This window comes from Chrysemys picta, chromosome 4 (assembly GCF_011386835.1).
Source record: "Chrysemys picta bellii isolate R12L10 chromosome 4, ASM1138683v2, whole genome shotgun sequence".
NCBI lineage: Eukaryota > Metazoa > Chordata > Testudines > Emydidae > Chrysemys > Chrysemys picta.
Window position 1 is genome coordinate 55,244,979 of NC_088794.1, and position 23,170 is coordinate 55,268,148.

A 23,170-nucleotide genomic window follows, 5' to 3' on the forward strand; every position below is an offset into this window, starting at 1 on the left:
CCCCTTTTTAATTATTTCTAACATCCTGCTTGCTTTTTTGCCTGCCCTGCATGACCTCGGACAAGTCACTGAAGGTATGTGCACATGGCAGCTGAGAGGTGTGATTCCCAGAATGGGTAGCACATGGGCTATCACCTAAAAATCGCAGTCTAGTGGCATGGGCTAGCTGCCTGCTGAGTACATACCCAGGGGTCAGGGCAGACTGAACTTGGGTGGCTAGCCCAAGGTGACACCACAGCCACGTTGCTATTTTTAGGTGCTAGTTGGAGCAGAGCTAGCATATGTGTCTGCCTGTGCTGGGAGTTACATCTCCCAGCAGCTGTCTCCCCGAGTCCCTCTGAGCCTTAGTTCCTCATCTGTCTAACTGGGATAATAGAATTGCCCTGCCTAACAGGCGTGTGTGAGGATGCTCTCAGCTATTCTGAGGGCCAGAGAAGTACCAAATGATTGTTTCTGCCAACCCATCCTTCCTCCTTACAATGGTTATTATACTTGCTGTCCAGAAAGAGCAAACAGATCTTCTAAATCAGTGGTTTTCAACCTTGTTTCATTTGCAGACCCCTAAAAAATTTCAAATGGAGATGCAAGTCCCTCTGGAAATCTTAGCCATAGTCTGTGGACCCCCAGGGGTGCATGGACCACAGGTTGAAAACCACTGTTCTAAATCCAAATGGCCTTTCATTTAGGTTTATGAGACCAGCTGAACAAGAAAGAACAAAAGTCAACTCCCCCTAGAGAGAGCACAGTGTGTATCCCTGCTGAATCCTGGGAACATAATGGCTACTGACCTGCGTGAGCTCCACCCTTTAAGGGTTTGGGACACAAAGCGAAAGGCAGTACAGTTTCATAGCTACACGTGGTCCCTGATATTTTGGAGACTCTTGCTTGAACTACACCTAATAATTAATCTAAGACAAATCTAGTTATGTAAACTTCCCGGTCTCTGCTAATTGTGCATGTTGATTTTAGGACTGAAGGGGCTGGATATTGGTCCAGGCAGGCGTTCATAGTTATTCAGTAGCCTTGCAAATGCAGACAGTGCATTGCTATTGGGGAATACCGGGGGGGGAGGGGGGCAGGAAATTCCACAGGTAGCAGGATAGCACAGCTAACCAGCTTCTTCTGGGGCATATGGCACAGGTGTGGCCTTGAATGTTGTTGGCATCTCTTCAGACCCAGTTCTGCCTCCAAACCTAGGTCCTGACCCAACTCCCCTAACACGGAATAGTTCCTGAGTCTGTGCCTAGCCCTGCTGATGTCAGAGGAGCTCTTAGTGGTGCTCCCAAATATAGAATGATAGAATATTAGGGTTGGAAGAGACCTCAGGAGGTCATCTAATCCAACCCCCTGCTCAAAGCAGGACCAACACCAACTAAATCATCCCAGACAGGGCTTTGTTAAGCCAGGCCTTAAAAACCTCTAAGGGTGGAGATTCCACCACCTCCCTAAATAACTCATTCCAGTGCTTCACCACTCTCCTAGTGAAATAGTGTTTCCTAATATCCAACCTAGACCTCCCCCACTGCAACTAGAGACCATTGCTCCTTGTTCTGTCATCTGCCAGGATTGCGAAGAGCCGAGCTCCATCCTCTTTGGAACCCCCCTTCAGGTAGTTGAAGGCTGCTATTAAATCTCTCCTCACTCTTCTCTTCTGTAGACTAAATAACTCCAGTGCCCTCAGCCTCTCCTCCTAAGCTATGTGCCCCAGCCCCCTAATCATTTTTGTTGCCCTCCGCTGGACTCTCTCCGCCAGACTCTCTCCAGCATGAGTAAGGGGGTCCGAATCTGGCTCTGGTGAATTAAACATAAGTGTGCAGGTGAGACCATGAGTGTGCCTTCTGCATCTCTTCTGTTCACAGGCACTTCCAGCCAAGCTCCTTGGGGGCTTGATTTGGACAGGGCCCAGGAGGTGCTGGGGGAATTCATCCCCACAACGCAGGCGGTGTTTACATGCCGTCCTCCTGGGAGTTCTGCCCGGGCTGACAGTCCCACTGTCGGGCTGCGCCGGGTCCCTTGGCAAACGGGAGCTGCAGGCACTTTTCACCGCGGCAAGGACAGAGGGTGATGCCGGCACAGCCCGTGCCTGGCACTTCATCAGAGCCTGAGGGCGGACGCCGCCGTTGGACCCACTAATCTATCACTCTGCAAAGCAAACCGCGCAGCGAGGGGTGAGGCTCGGGTGGAGCCAGGGTGTGGTTCTGGGTGGGGCGGTCCTGGAGATGGGGCTCGTGCTGGAGCTCGCTGTGGGGTGGGGGGCTGAGTCTGCTGCTGCCTCGGGCGCTGGTTCTGGGGCTGATCCGGATCCTGGGGCTGGTTCTGGGCCTGATCCTGAGCTAGGCGCCAGTGCAGCCGAAGGGCTCCGAGCCCCTGGCCGCCGCCCCCTGCCCGGTCCAGTGGTGCGGAGCCGCCGCTAGCTCTTTAAAATGTTGCAGGGGCTGAGCGCGGCGCGTGTGGCCATGTGATTGCCGGGGAGGCTGCAGGCGGCGAGTGGAGCCGGGCTGGGGGCGCGGTGTCGGCTGCTGAGCGCCGCCGGGGCTGCTGAGCCCGAGCCCGGGCTGCCAAGGGCAAGGAGCCGGCTGCGGGCGCGGGATGGCGGAGACCCAATAGCCCGGGCGGCCGCTCGCACGGGCTGAGTCCGCCGCTGCCCCGCCGGGAGTCGCGCGTTGCCTGCCAGAGAGAAGCGCACGGGCGTGCGGGACGCAGCCACTTCGGAGCCGGGCCAGCGCGGCTGGGAGGCGCCCGCTGCTCCGGGGGGCAGGGACCTGCCTAGGTGAGGGGGGTGGCCGGCTGGGTGGTGGTGGACAGGTGGGAGTTGGTGACCGGCTTGGGTGGGCTGCCGAGGGAGGCGGGGTGAACAGGTGGGAGAGGGGTGGACAGGTGAGAGGAGGTGGCCGGATGGAGGGTGGACAGGTGGAAGGGGAGTGGCCAGGTGGGACGGGGTGGCCAGTTGAGGGGTGGGGTGGGCTGGGCTGCTGAGAGAGGTGGACAAGTGGCTGGCTGGAGGGTGGGTGTACAGTGGGGGAGGTGTGGCCAGCAGGGTGGTGGCCGGTTCGGGGATGAGCCAGTGAGGGAGATGGCCAGCAAGGGGACGGACAGGTGAGGGTTGCTGTCCTCACAGCTGCTCTCCAGTTGGTGGGCTAGGCATAATGCCAATGCCAGGGGTAACTGTCTTCCCCATGTGTTTGCAGGTGACCGACGGGCCCTGTCTCCAGCGGGGATCAGGGCACTATGGCACAGTCCGTCTCTGCCTTCCAGGCTGCCTACATCACCATCGAAGTGCTGATTGCCTTGGTGTCTGTGCCAGGGAACATCCTGGTGATCTGGGCTGTCAAAAAGAACCAGGCTCTGCAGGATGCCACCTTCAGCTTCATTGTCTCGCTGGCCGTGGCTGATGTGGCGGTGGGCACCCTGGTCATCCCACTCGCCATCGTTATCAACATTGGGCCGCAGATGGAGTTCTACACCTGCCTGATGGTGGCCTGCCCTGTCCTCATCCTCACTGAAAGCTCCATCCTGGCTCTGCTGGCCATCGCTGTGGATCGCTACCTGCGGGTGAAGATCCCCCTAAGGTAGGAAATCCCCTGGGTGCAGCAGAGCCTCTGCTGTCACCTTGTGACAGAGCCAGGACGCTGCTGCTGGCAGCATGAAGACAGGTCCATCTATAATCCTGGCTGAGATCAGGAACACCCCACCTCCCTCTGCAGCAGCAGGGCCACACTCATGTCTCCAACCCCCTCGTGTCTCCATCCTGCTTAGAGGGCTGGATGGCCAGAGGGTCTATCCATCTGCCATGCTGTACACACCTGCCACATTGACAGGCCAGCCCGTAGTGATCATGATGGCAGTGAATGTGTCCAGCTCCACAAGGGGTGCTGGTAGACAGTGACCGGCTGCCCTAGATGCTATGGGGAGAAGAGGCCCAGAAGCTGTACCTGATACAGAGCTGCTTGCTCTACTCTGGCCTGCCCACACACTTAACACTGCTTCAACACTTCCTCCCGGGATGTGTTTATTTAGAATGTGCCTGTGAATTGTGCTCCTGTTGCCATGTGCCTTGCGCCACGTGGCTATGTAACCCCTCCACCCCCACTGCCCTACACACTCCCAGGCCGGCACAGAACAAAGAAGTATGCCCTGGAGCTGAGCACCACTAGAGAGAGGATTAGCTGCATGACAGTGGCATGCTTCAGACAGCAGGAATGTGAAGACAGCCCCGGCCTGACTCCTGGCTCAGAGTGGGGCCTGGAAACCCAGTGTCTGATTATAATGGCTCTGGGGCATCCAAAGCCCCCAGCGAGTCTGGTGCCCGTGCTACGCGGGGGCTCCTGAGGGGCCAGTGCTGGTGCTGCCTTGGAGCAGAGAGGGAGCCAGTGTTCTAATCAACACTTGCCACCTGCTCCCCTCTCCGTCCTGGGGCAGAACTGCCTTCCCAGAGGAAGCACTGGCTAGGGAGATGCTCCAGAAGTTAGGAAATTCTGAGACCCTTTTCCTCCTGGCTATTATGTTTGCTGACAAAGCCAAGCCCATAGTAAGTGATGTCTAATTGCCATCATGTTGTGCCTGGGCAGAATGCGGGCGGCGGGGGAATGCCCTTTGTTTGAACTCTGTAGCGCTGATAGGAAATGTTTAACCCCTTCACTTCTCCGCTGCTCCCCTGGTGCTCTTGGGCTGCCAGGCTTCGTGGCCTTTTCCCAGCAGAGACCCTGAAACACATGGTGCCGTGGGAGCTGGGTAGAGGCGCTGGCTATGCATGGCAAGGGGGTGGGGATCTGCATGGTTGCTAGATGTGGTGGTGCTGGAGCTGCATTGTTTCATAGATGTGGTGCATAGATGTGTGGCTTCTAGATGCATATGTACTGTAGGAAGTTCTCTGAATGTCCTGAGGTTCCTGCTTTGGCTGCTTCTGCTCCTACTGACTGGAGTCCCTGGCTGGCTCCTCTCTGCTGCTTTTTCCCAGGGCTCCATGGCAGAGGGAGAGGGGTGGCACCCCCAGACCAGGCTGCACATAGTGATCTTGGGGTTCATTTAGCAACAAAGCAGTGAATGAGAAAAGAATAAAACTTTGAATAAAACAAACTAGAGAGCATCTGTGGTGAACTGCTGTGCACAGCTACTCTGGGTTCTCCACCCAGCTTCCAGGGCATATCTCTAAACTCCTAGATTCATCATACTCATGAGGGAGCATCTCTACATTATAATCTTCCACAAACATCTCTCTGCATCTTCCCTCTTAAAGAAAAACCAATTAGTTCTTAAATACACACATATATAAATAAACAGCTAACAACCATCTAATATCTCTCTGGAGTGAGTCTTTACCACTCACTTTCCCTTTCTCCAGGTTAGCAAGTCTCTCTGAGTCTTTCAGGATGTTTTATCTCCCTCTCTGATCTTCTCAGTATCAGCCTTTCATTAGTTGTTCTCTTGTTCCTTGCCAGTTTCTTCTTTGTATGTTGATGATAAAGGATTAGCCAGTTGGGAAATGCCAGAGTCCACATCAGCTGTCAACGTGTTGGAACTTTCTGGGATTACTCATAGATCCCTTTGATTAAAATGTGTCCCCCTTGTCTGTCTGGACTACGTAAAACCTTGGATGCAGCTGTTCTTTAATGGTACCCCTTTGGCCCCAAATATTAGACGTGTGATTCCTCCGGCACACTCTATCATGGGGAGGCAACCTTTCAGAAGTGGTGTGCCGAGTCTTCATTTATTCACTCTAATTTAAGGTTTCGCGTGCCAGTAATACATTTTAACATTTTTAGAAGGTCTCTTTCTATAAGTCTATAATATATACCTAAACTATTGTTGTATGTAAAGTAAATAAAGGTTTTAAAATGTTTAAGAAGCTTCATTTAAAATTAAAATGCAGAACCCCCCAGATCGGTGGCCAGGACCCGGGCAGTGTGAGTGCCACTGAAAATCAGCTCACGTGCCGCCTTCGGCACACGTGCCATAGGTTGCCTACCCCTGCTCTATCACCTGGGTTAAGAGATGGGAGATCCTGGGCCCTTTTGTCAAAATAATTCTGCTTCCACTTCTGATTTTCTTTCATCTTCTGCATGGTTTCATTGTCATGAGATTTCAGCAAGTTATTAGTGATTGGTACATTAGATCTGATCCTTCTTCCCATTACCAGATGAGTTGGAGAAAAGCCATTCTCCAGGGGTGTACTTTGGTAAACCACTAATGCTTTATACAAATCACCTCCACTGTCAAAAATCTTTTTAAAGTGTCTGTTACTGTCCGTATTGACCTTTCCACAAGCCCATTCAATTGGGGGTAATTTGGGCTTGATGTTTTGTGATGAAAATCCCAATCTATGGCAAATTGCCTAAATCTGCACTGTAAAATTGTGACCCATTTAGGGTGACCAGACAGCAAGTGTGAAAAATCAAGACGGGGGTGGGAGGTAATAGGAGCCTATATAGGAAAAAGCCCCAAATATCAGGACTGTCCCTGTAAAATTGGGACATCTGGTCACCCTAGACCCATTAGCACTAAAGACTTCATCTGCAATTCCATGTTTGGAGAAGATTCCCTTCATGCCGCCTATCACTGACTTGCTATTAGTACTGTGCAGTGTGCAAATTTCTGGATACAGAGAATAATAAGCTGTGACTATTAAAGAATCCTTTGATTGCCAGGTAGATAAGTCAGTGCCGACCTTCTCATAAGGCCTTTGTGGAACTGGGTGAGTTCTCAGCGGCTCTGTCTCTTGGCATGGCTTGTATTTCAAGCATGAAAAGCAGTTTCCTACCACATTAGTAATGTTGTGGTTGCTCCGCAGCCAATACAGCACCTCTCGTGCTCATTGTTTGGACTTCTCAATTCCTAAATGACCCTCGTGGACCTTCTGTACAACCTTACTGCCCGGGAAAATCACCCCATCTATCACAGCAAGCTCAGGTCTGCAGTTCCAATGGTCTCTTCTACTTGGGCAGCAACTGCTTATTTCTACAGGCAGGGGCAGCTCTATGTATTTTGCCACCCCAAGCACGGCAGTCAGGCAGCCTTCGGCGGCATGCCTGCGGGAGATCTGCTGGTAACACAGATTCGGCGGCGTGCCTGCGGGAGGTCCACTGGTCCCATGCCTTCGGCGTACCCGCCGCCGTAACTGCGGGACTGGCGGACCTCCCGCAGGCATGCCACCGAAGGCAGCCTGACTGCCGCCCTCACAGCGACCAGCAGGCCCCCCCCGTGGCTTGCCGCCCCAGGCATGCGCTTGGTGCACTGGTGCCTGGAGCCGCCCCTGTCTACAGGCCACCCTTTAATGATCACTTCTTTAAGGATCCCCGATGATTCATCTTTCTCTGTTTTTCCTCTTATTAGTTGCGGTTTCCTTCTCGTTCGGCACTTGTGACAGCAAGTAATGATCTTGGGGTTCATTAAGCAACAAAGCGGTGAATGAGGAAGGAATAAAACTTTTAATAAAACAAACTAGAGAGCGTCTGTGGTGAACCGCTCTGCACAGTTATACTGGGTTCTCCACCCCCCTTCCCCGCTCGCTGGGCACAGCTCTAAACTCCTATATTCATCATACTGTCCCTTATGAGGGAGCGTCTCTAAATTATAATCTTCCGCAAACTTATCTCTACACTGCATGGACCTGCTGTGGCCACAACCCAGCTGAACAACCAGAGTTTGCTTTTTTGGACTGTTTAGACAGGGTGTCCTGGCAGGGCTACCATCCCCTCTGCGAGCGACAGCCCCCACCCCCACTCCCCAGCTCTTGAGGTGAGCGTGATGGCCTGATTAGTCCAGACTGGCTTTCTCCTTTTATTAGAATATTCTATTTATCCCACATTTAAAAAAAAAAAACAACAGTGTCAGTTTGGCCAGGAGGTAAGAATTTAAACACAGCAGCGGGGGGATGCACAGTTGAAATTCCAGCACCAGGTTTGTCCCTGCAGCTTGCCCATCTCCTATCTAACAGCCTTCCTAAGGCAATATCCATGCACCGCCCCTCCCTTTCCCTCCCAGTGCTTCCCCTGCCACCAAACAGCTGTTTTCCGGTGCTCCTAAGGCAGTATCCATGCACCCATGAGAGCTGTACTCCCCCCTCCACCAAACTGAGCTCTGACTGCACTTTTGGATACATGATGATATGACCGTTATTATTCCTTATTATTATTAATTTCTATTGCGTTAGCACTTAGGAACCCCAATAATGACCAGGAGCCCATTGTGCAAGGCGCTGCACAAACACAGAACTAAAAGACGATCTCTCCCAGCCCACGCGTGCCGGAAGGATTGTCGTTCAGAGATCTCTAGGCCTTCTCAAGAGGGTGACTCAAGGGGTGGAAGCCGAAGGAATCTCCCATCTGTATGGGCAGGGCTAGTGAGGCAACCAGGGAGTAGTTAGCCGGGCTCCTGACTGAGAATTGTCTGGTGTTTCCCTTGTTTTACAGACTAAACCTTACATTTCTAACAAATGTCTTGCTGTGGGAATTTCTTTGCTTTTATGTGTATTTGCCATAGTAAACTAATAGCAAAGCAGGTCGCATCCCTACACAGCTCATTAGTGTAGTAGTTAAGGCTGCAGTGGTACAATATCGTAGTTCAAGGCTGGGACAGACAATGTTTATAAAGGATTTTTTCCAAGCTAGAACCAGCTATAATTTTATACCTGGTTTATCTCTGTGTAACCCCCACCCCCGGGTGTTAAAATTACTCCAAAAATATGCTTACTGGGTCTGGAGCTTGCACCTTTAAGCACCATTGATCAGGATGACGCTAAGGCCAGGTTGACCCAGCTACAGTGCTCAGGGAGGGGTATGAAAAATCCACACACCTCAGCAATGTTGTTAAGCCAACCCATTGCAGACAGTACGAGGTCGATGGAAGAATTCTACCGCCTCTCGGAGCGGTGGATGAACTCTGCTGATGGAAGAACCCTTCCTGTCGCGGCAGTCAGCGGCTGCAGTGGCACAGCTGCCCAGCTTGACCCCTGGGTCAACGGAGTTGATCGGCACACCTGGGTGCTCGGCATCTCTGCAGATCAGGCTGCTTGGGGGAAGTATGGTGATAAAGTGCCGGGCAGTGTCCCTGCCCTACGTAGCCTGGCTCGCACAGTGCCAGGGATGAGCGGGCTGTGATTGGCTGGTGGGATAGGGCAGAGGAATAGGTGCCTTTTAAAGGGGGTGGTGAGTCAGGAAGAGCAGTTTGGAGACATCTAGAGCGTAAGCCCCACGCCTCTATCTCCCAGCTGGCGTTTGGGAAACCCCAGGGAGGGCTGCTAGCCCAGGGTCCTGTGTCTGGCAGTTCAGGCACCAAGACACTAGAGTGCAGAGAACCGGGCTGTGATAGGATTCTGGAATCTGTCAGCAACCGCAGAAGAGATTTACATAGAGAGAGAGTGAGACATGCCGCCACCCTGTCACGCAGCAGCGTGGGATCTGCTCTGACCTTCTCTGCACCAGCCGTTTCTCGCCTCTTTCACCTCTGTCCCATTGGGCTGGGGAGGACTAGGGCCTGACAGCTCAAAGGCAGAGCACGCAGTGCAAGCAGGCATTGCCTTCCAGGCAGAGAAAGCAGGCTGTCTGCCAGCATGAGCGTGGCACAGTGGGCTGATAAACCAGCCCTCGCTGGATCAGGCTTTTAGCCACGATCAGGCTGTTGGCTGTGCTGGAAGGATGGCCAAGTGATATGGGAGCTAGTCTGGGAACTTGGAGACCTGGGTTTAATTCTTTGCTCCACCACAGCCTTCCTGGGTGACCTTGGGAAAGTCACGTAGTTTCTCTCTGCCTCGCTTCTCCATCTGTACAGAGGGGATAATAGCACCTAATATTGTTCCAGACTGGGTGGGGCTCAGATACTACAGCAGTAGGGGCCATATAAGCAGAGGTGGATTTACAGTGAAACACAGGGTGTCCTGGCACGGGCCCCCCAATGACAGGGGGCCCCAGGGCTGGGCAGCTGCGGGGGCAGAAGCTTGGTCCTGCCAGCTCCTGGGGCTCCTGCTGCAGGCTCCGCACTCACCGACAACTAAGCTCTCCACTCCCAAACCTCCTCCCCTGAGTGTGCCGCATTCCCGCCCCTCCCTCTCCCTCTCCCTCCCAGTGCTTCCCCCGCCACCAAACAGCTGTTTGCTGGTGCTCAGGTCAATCCGGGAGGGAGGGGGAGGAGGCGGAGAAGAGGTGGGGGCAGGGCCTTGGGGAAGTAGGTGGAATCGGGGCAAGGCGGAGCAAAGGCAGGATTTCCACACTCCCTCTACACATACCCCTCCCAACCCCCTGCCATGAGCCACTCAGGGCAGGGGACTGGGAGCACCCCCACGACCCCAGCCTACACCCCCAACCCCCTGCCCTCCCTGACTCCTTTATACACACCCCACATCCCAACCTGCACCCCTCACACCAAACAGGAGCTGCCCCAGGTAAGCGTTCCACACTCCAACCCCCTGCCCCAGCCCTGAGCCCCTTCCCACACCCTAACTCCTAACCAGACTCTGCACCCCAACTCCCAGCCTGCTCCTGCACCCTAACTTCCTCCCAGACTCTGCACCCCCATTCTGAGCTCCATCTCACACCCTAAGTCCTGGCTAGACCCCAATGTTTTTTTACATTTTTTTTTTTAATAAAGCGCTCTTATCCAAAGCGCTTTACAATAGTTAGCTAACGGTACAAACAGTATTTGGAAAGATCATTAAGTGGTCAGCGATTTTTCAAGTGGTCTGTGGAAAAATAAGTTAGACTACAAAAACAATCAAGGTACCTTACTTTATTTTCATTTACTTCCTATTACTTATAGGAGGAGGATGAAGGGGGAAAAAAATAATGAAAAACGGGGGCAGGGAGAGATGAGAGAATGTTCTTTTTCTTGGCTGGGTCCCAAGGAGGGCCCCCAAAAATGAAGCTAAGCACAGGGCCCCACTAACTCTAAATTGGCCACTGCATAGAAGTACTGAAGATAAGTTAAGCAGAGTAGCTCTGAGGAAGGGAGGTTCCCAACATGGACCACTGTCGCTGACCGCCCAAGGCAGGACAGTTGCTTGGTGGAGACCAGTGGCAAGGTGGGGCTCTGACAAGCAGCTGCCACCTTGTCTGCTGAAGGGCAATAAGGCCAACCCTTTCAGCTGTTCTGTTTGCTCTTAAATTGTCCCAGGGCCCCATCTCCTATCAGTAGCTCCCACAGCAAGCACTGGCTCTGTGTTTGTTGGCAGGGCAGGCGTGCCGGTAGCAGATGGGGGAATGCTTGTCTGATGCTGCTGGCTCCCTGTGAGTGGAGCAGGAGCAATGGGTCCTTGGCCAGCACCTTAGCTCCATCTTTGTGCAAGCAGCCACGCTGGTCTTCAGCCAAAATCAGTATCCGCCTGAGTTCTGGGACTTCTGTCTCAGGGTCTTGCTTGTTTTTCAGACCCCAGAGTAGTGGGGTCACTTGGCTTCAGGAGGGCTCTTCACATTCAGCCATTTACTGGCAATGGGGAAGTTATGCTCCAGTAGGGACCACTGGCCAGATGAGAGAACAACGTGAATGGACTGAATTTGGCCCCGCGTTTGAACAGTTTGACTTGACCTTCTCTGCCTCTGTTGTCCGCACCTGCAAAATGGGGATAACACCCAGCTAGCTCACAGGGTTATTTCACAAAAGCTCCTCACATGGAAGCCCCACGGCAAGGCACCGTATTATCGCTACCCACAATTACTAGTATTTTCTGTTCTGCAATCTAGTGCTCACCTAGCAGGGCAAGCAGACTTTGCAGTTACCGCTATAAAATAGGCAGGCTGGCTCACTGGGAAACGCTTTGTTTTGCATCCTAGCAAGAGACTCCTGAGCATTAACCCAGTGATTAAAGCTAAAGCTCCTGCTTCAACTCTGTGCCCCTCCTCCCCCGCAGTGCACTTTTCCAGAAACCTGCATGATCAAATTAAGTCAAGGAGCAGAGCAACAGATGTGAGGGAACCCAGAGTGCTGAGTGCTTTCCTTGCCTGGCTCCCGTTTTTTTGCTATGTAAGAAGCCACGTGTGAAGTGATCCAAATGTTAATCAGATGCCTCGGCCGCTTTGGAACGTTCTGAACCTCGTGCCTGCAAGACAAACAGGAGATACTCGCAGCATGGACACGCTCTGTGCTGCCGGCAGAGCTGACCCATGGAACTGGTGGGCAGGGATCAGCAGCGGCTTGGCTGCTCACGGTAAAACGCCCGGCTTCTGTCTCTGCTAGGCTGGGTGCATGTCTCACTCCGAAGTTTGCATTCACAAATACAAGGCCAAATCAGCGTGGAAAAGAACACTTTGCTCGGGAATGGAATGCATGGTTCACAACAGGGGAATAACCTTCCCTCGTGGTTTCTAAGCACTCCCCCGACCATGATTTTCAATACAGCTCAGGGCAAGGTTCCCAAGCATAGCCAGGACCAGATGTTCCAAAGAACTCAGCACCCAATGTGCACCCAGCGTGCTGAGCTCTTGGCAAGCTCTTACTGCTCGTAGAGGTGTCTGACTGAGAATAGGCTGTCTTGGAAAGTGACTGCCAAGCAATGCTAGTGAGTGCCTGGTTTGGGGAGAGCCTGGTGACTCTTAAGATTATGTGTTCAGGCTCTAATGCACAGGAGGCTGAGACGCCAGCAGGCCCAGGTGACATTATACTTTGTTTTTTTGTGTGGCAAACAGGAGATTTAGTCTTTTTAGAGACCTTCCTACATTTATAGAGGTTAAGGCCGGAAGGGACCATTATGATCATGTAGCCACAGCTCCTGTCTAACACCAGCCCTAGGACTCCCCTGAATGAATGTACCTGGTTTTGTCTAAAGCTGCATCACCAATTGTTCTGCATCTATCTTCCCAGTGAAAGAGGGGGTAAACTGCTTAAATAACTGACCCTGTCAGTTAATAAATAGATACATGTCAACAGGCAGAAGGAAAGAAAAATAAAACGGCCTGTAAGTGGCTTTCTTTGATGTCCATGCAGAGAAGATTGTAGGCTCGTTGGGGCAGGGGCTATCATCACAATACAAAAAAATAATAAGAATCTGAGCACAGCTGGACTGGGTTGGGTTGTGCTGCAGCACCCTGTATATCTGTTCCCTGTTTCTGGGAGAACAGTGTATGGGATGTCACCACTGAAAACCAGTAGGTACCAACCCAGGCACCTTCCTCTGCTGGGTCATCTCAGAAATAATGGTGGGGCAGCTGCACTGGTCTCTCTCTCTCATGCATGCACACGCGCACACACACACACACACACACACGCACAAGTGCAAGGAGAAATCTGCTCTTGCTGCTGCTGCTGCTTCAGCAGGTTAACCACAGTGATCTCCTCTCCTAATCCTTCATTCCTTTTTAAAACCCTCTGCTTTCTGTCCTGACTCTCAGCGTCCCTACTTGCAGGCTGGATTGAATTAAATCAAGGCCCTTTAAATCAGTGATTTTAAATCATGACTTAAATCACCGAGTGGCAAGCCTCGATTTAAATTGTGTTTTAATCAACTTCCCCATGTGTACGTCAGTTATTTTCTAAAGAACGGTGCCTTTTTACTGCTTGACATAACCATTTAAAATGTGTTGATTTACAACTAAATAAAACCTTTACACTAGATTTGGTTCATCTTTTTTGCTTCCGAGGGGGAACGCTGTAACTATATATAATTGCTTAAATCAATGAATAGCTTAATATTTTCAGATTCTTATTAATTATACATTTTTAAAATGGCAGAAAATGATGAATGATACATTGCTTATTTACTGTTGTTGGGTAATATTTATAAAGCGTTACCTCAAAAGCTAGATGTTTTGCCCCTGACTCTTTATATAGAAAAGCAGAGTTATTGCTAGAGGCTCACGGATTCAGTGCATACAAAAGGAAATATTTTTTCACACAATGCACAGTGAACCTGTGGATTTCCTTGCCAGAGGATGTTGTGAAGGCCAAGACTATGGCAGGGTTCAAAACAGAGCTAGATAAATTCATGGAGGATAGGTCCATCAATGGCTATTAGCTAGGATGGACAGGGATGGTGTCCCTAGCCTCTGTTTGCCAGAAGCTGGGTCTAGGCAACAGGGGATGGATCACTTGATGATTACCTGTTCTGTTCATTCCCTCTGAAGCACCTGGCATTGGCCATTGTCAGAAGACAGGATACTGGACTAGATAGACCATTGGTCTCACCCAGTATGGCCATTCTTATGTTCTAATATTTATTTTTTATTTAAATGTTGTAATAGATTATAATTAGTTTAGCCCTATGATATTAATTTAGATGGAATATATGGGCTAAAGGTGTTAACATAATCCAGTCACTGTCCAACAATAAACAATGTTAAATAAGCTTTGGCATATAGCGACCTCCACCTGCTCAGTACCATGGCAAACACACCATGAAAACTCCTTTTAACCTTCTAATAAAGAGACAGAAAAGGAGAAAAAACAGCTAAAGCCTTTGCAATGTAAATGATTAAATCAGGCTTTCATTCTAACATCCCTTGCTCCCTTTCGGTGGAGAGAGTTTTTTGGAAAACCCCTCTTGTTTGACAGTCTTTTAGCTGGAATCCAAGATGATGGTAACTGTTCTTTTGGGGAAGAGAGAAGTTGAGATAAACACAGCAGCAGCAACAGTTGCTCTAGCTTAAAACCTGGTACTGACACCCTAGAAAAGAGCCTTATATGCTGATGATGTAATATTATTTTTATCTAACCCAAAAGTTTTCCTAAAATTAGTTTCTGAAGAAATGAGAGCTTTGGGAAAGTGCCCGGATTTAACATAATTTATGCCAAATCTGAAATGCTAGCTGTAAATTTGCCAGACTCTGAAAAGTCACTCCTTCAGAAAACATTTGCGTACAAACAGGTAACAAGTTCTATAAGGTACCTGGAAATTCAAATCTCAAACTACCTCGAAGAGCTCTAAGATTAAATGTCAAACCACTCCGTCAGCCAATGAACCAAGCTCTGGCGTGCTGGGGACAGCATGCAATTTTTTGGTTGGGAAGAATAGTCAAAATGAATATTCTGCTAAGGATCTGTCTTGTTTCAAAATCTTTCTGTGATTATCCCAGATAAAACCCCAGCAGAAATATAGAAGCGCTTGTTTAGAATTTATACGGAATAAAAAAAGATCAAGAGTGAGAGCAGATACTTTGTATAGACCCAGTAAACAGGGTAGACTAACTGCTTCAAATATTCTATGGTGCTAGCAAGCCAACCAGCTCACAGCAGAAGTGGACTGGGGGCGCTGTAACCCAGCCCAACAGGGGATCCTATTGAACAAGAAAATTGCTACAGTGTAAACATCGCTAGGCTGCCATGGATTAATGAAAAAATCACGCCTGCCAGAAATTTACACAAATCCTTTAGCAAAGGCTTCTCTAGGGGTTTGGGGTAGAACTAGAGATAAGATCAATTCTTTTCCCTCACCAGTGACACCCATTGCACATAATCCAGCTCTTAACCCAAACTGCAAACCAGAGAGCTTCAAAGACTGGGACGGCCATGGAATACAGATGGTTGGCCAGCTATTCAGTAAAGAAACTTTTCTAACGTACTTAGAGATCAAAACTAACTTTAACTTGACCACTGGCAATGGTGTGATCACTGCTGGAATACAGTGTCCAGTTCTGTGCCCATAATTCAAGAAGGATGTTGATGAATTGGAGAGGAGTCAGAGAAGAGTCACGAGAATGATTGAAAGATTAGAGTGATAGCCTCAAAGAGCTCAATTTATTCATCGTAATGAAGAAAAGATTAAAGGGAGTCTTGACCACAGCCTACATGGGGAACAAATTTAATAATGGGCTCTTCAGTCTAGCAGAGGAAGGTCTAACACAATCCAGTGGCTGGAAGTTGAAGCTAGACAAATTCAGACTGGAAATAAGGCGTACAGCTTTAACGGTGAGAGCAGCCACTGGAACAGTTTATCAAAGATCGTGGTGGATTCTCCATCACTGACCATCTTTAAATCAAGATTGGATGTTTTTCTAAAAGCTCTGCTCTAGGAATTATATCGGGGAAGTTCTCTGGCCTGTGCTCAGACTAGATGATCACAATTGTCCCTCCTGACCTTAATATCTATGGATCTATGAACATATAGGCCGAGAGTGTTAGCATAACCAAGTCACTGTCCAACATTAAATAGCGTTAAACAAGGTTTGAGGTTTGGTCTACAGAGACCTCCGCCTGCTTAGTGCCATGGCAAACACACCATTAAACAGCCTTTTCACCTTTTATTAAAATTGCAGAAAAGAAGGAAAAACAGTTAAAGCCTTTGCAATGCAAAGTATTAAATAAGGGTTTAATTCTAACATCCTTTGTTCCCTTTAGCTGGAGAGAGGTTTTAGAGAGAAGACCATCCCTTGTTTGACAGTCTCTTAGCTGGTATCCAAGCTGATATAATTGTTGTTTGAGGGAAAAGAGAAGTTATTTGAGCAGGGCTGGAGCTGTTGTTAAAATCCGATCCCATCTCATCTCAGTTGGTGGTTGGGATCAACCCGGAACTGGTAGCGTCATCTGCGTCCCTCTCTCTAGCCTGGTTTGGTCAGGACATTTCTCAAGATCAGGATGACAAAGGCCTGGGTCTCAGGAAAGGGTGCGGGCAGCAGCTGTGATGGTGAAGCTTTTGCTCTAGTAGCCTCTGTCTGTTCCTCCCTCCCGTCCTTTTCTCTGTTCTTCAGTAAAATTCCTTTCTTTAAAGACCCACAAAGGGGAACAGTGGGTGGAATAGCCCATTCTCTTTGTTATTTTGTCCACCAATTAGGCCTACTGTCTGACACATCAATTTTGATTCATTAACTTCCGGCTCCACATCTCCTGTTTCCACCGTGCATAATTTTAGCTCAGCCCTGGAATTCTATCTGGAGGCCTCCTCTTATTGATGTTCTCTTGCACCTATTTATAATGTTCTTTATTGAAAGAAAGTGACCTACTTTCCATGGTAAATTCCTAAGCAGGCAAAAATTACAGACCAGTTGTCACATATTTTATATGAATGTCAGGTTTACTCATTTAAATAACAATCCAAAATCTGATTTAAATTAAAAAAAATCCAATTTAATTTTTTTCCCCCAAAAAATCATTGATTTTTATGCTACCCGCTTGCTTGCCAGTCATAGCACTGCTGAGGGCAATGTCTTAGCTCCCTCCTCCCACGTCCACCCAACCTTTTCCCCAGGGCAGTGGAATGAGGAGCTCAGCTGGTCTGCACCTGAAAATGGAGCTTCCCTCCCTTGTCTGTGCAAGCTGTGCCCAGGAGATGCCAAGACAGGAAATATCACAGGAAAAGCCTTTTGCAGGTTCCTTGGACCAAAAGTGTAGGTACCGCAAAAGGGTTTTAACGAAATGTCTCTGATCTCCGAGCAGGCTCAGCTTGCTGCGGGTTTTAGGGATGCGCGAGGCTTCTTATTTGCTCTGACTTGATACCCACCACCCCTCTCTCTTTCAGAGATTCCTCCCCTTCGCACGCTGCCATCTCCACAGCAGCAACCTGGGCAACACCGCCCAATATTGTCTGAAAGTGTGAGGTGTAATTCTGTAAGGGGGAGGCAGGCAGCACAGTCTGGAGGGTGGAGCCCAAGGCTGGAAGCCCCAGACTAGGATCCTGGCCCTGCTTTTGGGCAAGTCACTTCCTCTGTCTGAGCCTTCGTTGCCTGTCAAATGGGGTTGTTGATGATGCTCACTGGGTGTCACGTGTGAGAGGAGGGATGGTCCAGTGGTTGGGTGCCAGCCTAGTGTTTGGGAGAGCTGGGTTCAATTCCCTGCTCTTCCACAAGTGGCTTTATAACCTTGGGCAAGTCCTTTAGTCTCTTCGGGCCTCAGTTCCCCATCTGTACAATGGGGATAATAGCACTGCCCTGCCTACTGGAGAGCGGAGGGATAAGGGTAAAAATGGTAATGACTGAACTGCCCAGATCCTGTTATATGATGAAGGGGGCCAGAGAGATACCATGTGATGTGAGTTTGCTGGAGGAATCTTGCAGGAAAATCGCAATGTTCCTAAAGGCAGCGGGGAGAGGCGGGGGTAACGTGTCTCCTTTCGCTCCCATACTGTGCCTTGCATGCCACAGCAGCATGGAAGCAAAGGACACTTCAGGAGCCCCAGCTATACCTAGAAGAACTGAGCAGGGACTCTTCCCACACCCCATCTGCAATGCATCCGACCCCCTGACACGCAGGCCTGCACTTCCTGCCCTGCAGCCACTCTCTCGACTCATTGTGCTAACTACTGGGAAGCCGGAACAAGTTCAAAGGGGCCGGAAACGAATGAAAGGGAGCATCTGTCAGGAACAGAACCCCGCCGAGGGCCACTTCCGCCCATAGGCTCCCCTATCCAGGATGCTGGTAGAGATATCAGCGGAGGGAAACGGCGGGTGGGACTGGCTCCCTCCTCTGTGTCTTTACCAAAGTCTTGACTTCCCTGCAGGATTCCTGGGGGGAAATCACATGGTGGAGGCAAGCTGTGAAGGCATGTCTGCAGAGAGCCTGCATCTTTGATCTGAGAAACTGCTTCAGGCCTGATACTCTTACGGCACAATGCCCCAAAGGCAGAGCTCTGAGGCCAGTCTGCTGCCTTAAAGTTGTCCTCCAGGTGAGCACCCAAAGTTGCTGCTGGCCTCTGCACCTGTTTGCAGAGTGAGCCTTGATATGGAGGGGTCAGTGCCCACCAGGGATGTGACCCATCTGAACCAACAGGCTGCTGGGAGACGGACTTTCATAAACAACACCAGCAATTGCAATCAGCCTGGGGGAAGGCACGGATTAGTGTTGTCTCACTGTTGGGCTCCCCCATCTGTCTGTATCCAAATCCAGCTGTTATCTTTTGTCTGATACTCGGTGCTTAATTTGTGCCTGGCTTGCTAGGGCTGAGTCCCGGCACCTCTAGCTTGGCAGGTCAGAGCCGCGGCACTTCTGGGCTTGCTGCATTGGTTATGAATGTAAAAAAAATGGCTTGAGCCCCAGCACCTCTTTCGTTACAAATTAAGCACTGCTGATACTGTAAGTTCCCTGGGGTAAGGACTGTCTTTTGATTTTGCGTTTGTACAGCCCCTAGCACCGTGGGACCTGGTCCATGGTTGGGGCTCCTAGGTGATACTGTAATGCAAATAGTAAATCGTAATCACCAGCCCTGGATTGGCAAAAAGCTCTCTGGACGCCGCTGGCTAGTGAATCCCACCCTTCGCTCAGCAGAGGCCAGCAGAGCAAGTTTAAATGTTTTAGGAGAATAGGAAATTCACCTGGAAATGCAGTTTTGAGGCGACCAAAATTATCTGCAAGTGTGGCAAATAGGTTCAGCCCAGTAAAAACAAGGACTTTGAAATGGTTCATTCCGATATTTTTTTTTAAACAAATCATTTGGACTTTTCGCTTTCAAAATGTTGTTTCGAAACCAGGTTTGAAAACGTTCTGTTTGACCCGAACAAAAGTTTTGCGATGGTTTGGTTTTGGCACCAAAAACTGAAAAAATTCAGTTGTGGTGTGAAGCAAACGGAAATTGGCGGGATTTTTCAGGATAGTCACTGAACCAAAAACACAGTGATTCCCTCAACTCCTGTGTCCACAGCAGCCCCGTAGGACCAGGGCGTGTCACCCTTTATTCATGCTGAGTACTGTCTTCCACTGCAAGTGGCCCTATTGGTTTTGCTGGAGCTACTCATGGAGGAAGCTGCTCCCCGGCAGAACCTGGTGAATCCTGAGTGAACAGCAAACAAAACCGCATAGCCGGTGTTGCAGGGCGAAGAGCCATCACCCCTCCAGCTCTGGAAAGCCTGAAGGATCTTACTGTTGTCCTACAGGGCTTTGTATTGGCACTTACAAACCTTGGGTCCCTTACCCACTTTACTTTGCTGCTAGCCCCTGTGAGAGACAAGGCAATGGCCAAATGGGTCAGGAATCTGATCTGATAGGGTCTTCCCACCTCCCCCTAAGACTTGCAGTCTGCAGGGATATGCTTGGTGGGGTGGCAGTACCTGTGAACTACCAGGGACCAGTAACCCTGTTTTCAGGGAGAATAAAACTCCTGCTCTGTGATAAATGCAAACCTGAGATCTAAATGGTCTTACTGGCAGAAGCCCACCCAGACCTGCCATGAGTCTTCTTCTGGATGGCTTCGCATGCCTCCTTGCTACCATGCGGAGTGTCTTTCTGAAAGCTCTGCTTCATCTTAGCCGTGAGCTCTGGGTTGGATGCAGGAATCCCTGGGGATGGTTCTCTGGCCTGTGCTGTGCAGGAGCTCAGACTGGGTGGTCATGTCGATCCCTTTTTGGTCTGAACATCTCTTGAAACGGACAGAAAATTCAAAATGTCTATAAGGAAACACTTTTTCACACGGTGCATCGTTACCCAGTGGCAAGTATCCGGGGGTAGCCGTGTTAGTCTGTAGCCACAAAAACAACAAGGAGTCCGGTGGCACCTTAAAGACTAACAAATTTATTTGGGCATAAGCTTTCGTGGGTAAAAATCCCACTTCTTCAGATGCAGCCAGTGGAACTCTGATTACCCAGTGGCACTCTCTCCCACAGGATGTCATGGAGGCTTAGCTTGATTTGAAAAAGAAATAGACATGTATAGGGGAGGAAGAGTGGCCTAGTGGATAGAGTACCAGAGTGGGACTCAGAAGACCTGAGTTGGATTCCTGGCCCTGCCACTGGCCTGCTGGGTGACCTCTGGCAAGTCACTTAGAACTGCCTTGTGCCTCAATTTCCCCCGTCTGTAAAATGGGGATAATGATACTGACGTCCTTTGTAAATCACTTTGAGATCTATTGGGGGGGGATTAAAATAATCTATTATTATAATGAGAACATCTCCAATCACATTAGCTAGGGGGAAAATAACATACGGGGTGTGAGCCCTTATAAACCAACCGCTATGTGACAGAAATTGAAGGAACTTTCCCTTGAGGGCAGGTGATTCCATAATCGTCCACTGGGGGCTTTCTTGCACTTTCCTTTGCAACATCTAGCACTGGCCATTGTTGGAGATCAGACACTGGACAAGATGGACCCCCTGCTCTGATCTGACAGGTCAATCTTGTAGTGTGAGAAAGGGTAACTGGGAGCTCCTGGCTGACTTCTCCCACACCACTCATTACATATATTAGTACTATTATTATTTGTATTAATGTAGCACCTAGCAGCCCTAGTCACGGATCAGGACTCCACAGTGCTAGGCGCTGTACAAACACAGAACAAAAAGACAGCCCCTCCGTCTGAGAGGTTACAATTCAAGTATAAAACAAGAGACAACAGGTGGACACAGACAGACTGGGGAGCACAAGGAAAGAATGAGAGAATATTGGTCAGCATGGGAGGCAGTGGTCTTGGCACACTGGCAGGCTAGCCCTTGCCAATATTTTGTGCAGGCATCGTGACCAAGGGGAGTTTTCGGGCAGGAGTCCAAGCAGGGTGAGGAGGTTGTTCTGTATCCTGAAGCTCTGTGTGGTGAAGGCTAAGGCTATATATACTCCTCAGCAGAGGCCATGCAACATGCAGAGTCCGAGGGAGGCCCCCAGGGGATGCTGCATGGAGGGGAAGCCAAGATGCTACAGTGGGTTTTAACATGGGACAGAGCAGCCCGGGGCTGGTGGTTGAAAATGCAAAGCGCCGCACCTCATTGTTGCTCTGTGAGCGTCTCCCCTGGGTGCTTGTTCTCCTAACAGGCAGAGCATGCGGGAGAAGAGAAGACACATTTGTAGGGAATCAGACGGGTTCAATCTCCAGAGCCCTGACACACAAACCATTTCCTTCCTGTCTGACAGTTTGCATATCAAAAGGAGTTTTAGGTTGTGGCTTGGGGCGGGGGAAGCGGGTGAGTGGCAAGGCTGCTGCCATCTAGCCTGTGGTGTAGCGACGGGGCACAGCTCATGAATCCATTTCATGTGATCGCCTCAAGCGAGGCTGAAATGTCGCTCAGAGGTGCAAACTGGACAGCCACTCCGTGGGGAAGAGAAAGGTGTAAATGCCTGTCTGGCTAAGTGAAGGGAGCTCGCGGGAGTTGACGATACAGGCGCTACGTGACGGATCCAAGGGGGCTGCAGAGGAACAGTTCTATGTATGGTAATGCCAGCACCTTTCAGACGCTGAGCTGTGCGTTAAGCTGAGCCTTCCAAGATAAAACAGCTGAGCTAAACCAGGGGCATAAATCTTCCTGATAAGCCCTGTCACGGGCTACAGGGAGGCTTCTGGCCTACGACAGCCAGAAGTAGGGAGAATTCGAGACATCCTTCTGGCAAGACACCAATTCTAGCTAAGGCATGGGAATGATTCTAGCCAACCAGTCTGCAGCTTTGGGCCAGCAGACCCTAGTTGCCTTCAAGGGCAATAAAAAATGTGGAGCTGCTTCTGAGCAGTAGATCCCATGGAGCTCAGGTGAATGAAGAGCGTCACTGTGACCCCCAAAATCCAGGATAGCAGGAGAGAGCTGCAAGAGGTTCATTGCAAGCTGGGGTGGGGTTGATGAGGCTGGAGCTCCGTTTCCTCCCTCACCCCTTTTGAGGCGCTATCTCAGACAGCCAGGGGAAGTTCTGTGGCCTGCGATGTGCAGGTCAGATTAGATGATCACGATGGTCCCTTCCAGCCTTCAAGTCTATGAGCCTATGAGGCTGTGGCAAGCTGAGCCAGGAGTGATCAGAGGGGAACGTTGCTGTCATGGAAGCAGCACTGAAAACCTCACGTGTTCAAAAATCATGTTAAGATCCCCCCCAAAATCATGAGATTTAAACAATGAATAATTCTCGGGTTTTTGTTGCTTCCCTTCTGGGTTTTGAAACTTTAGGAGTCATGTTTTCCAGCTTTTCTCTGCAACTATGAAGGCCAGAAACTGTTGTTTTTTTGTTTGTTTTGTTTTTTACATGATGGCTGAGATTCCCCACAATAACGACATGACTCCAGAAGGTGGGGCTCTAAGAAAAACACCAAATATTGTCAGAGTCGCAATACATTCGCACAAGTTAACAAGGCTGTATCTAGTTTAGTGTGAGAGATGGGTCAATCCAGAGATGTGAAGCAAACCACTTCTTCCATGTTTTCTCCCTCTTTTTAAAATAAATCATGTTTTTAAGGTGACTATTGAAGTCTGAGGTAATTTCACCACATCCACCCCCAAAAGACGAGAACCCCTCAGCTCTCCAAACACATAGAGAAGGTTAAAGACTTTCTGTAGCCTCAACCTTGACAAGGATTTTGGTCAAATGCCCTGTCCTGGGAGGTGTGTCACCCAGGACAATGGTCAGGAGCACACAAGATGAG

At 49.8% G+C, this 23,170-nt stretch overlaps 1 protein-coding gene across 3 annotated transcripts in view; it reads left to right on the forward strand.

Moving 5' to 3' along the window:
* Positions 1 to 1,879: 1,879 nt before the first annotated feature.
* Positions 1,880 to 23,170, forward strand: part of LOC101939990 (adenosine receptor A1) — a 76,436-nt gene continuing 55,145 nt past the window's right edge. Inside the window, exons 1-2 of one of the 3 annotated variants that reach the window (XM_005309933.4) lie at positions 1,880 to 2,168; positions 3,189 to 3,569. In XM_005309933.4, coding sequence (XP_005309990.1) covers positions 3,229 to 3,569 — 341 coding nt within the window. In that variant the 5' untranslated portion in view covers positions 1,880 to 2,168; positions 3,189 to 3,228. Of the gene's footprint in view, positions 2,169 to 2,230; positions 2,771 to 3,027; positions 3,097 to 3,188; positions 3,570 to 23,170 lie in introns of those variants that run through there. The other 2 variants (XM_005309934.5, XM_065592322.1) reach the window with 2 other exon arrangements.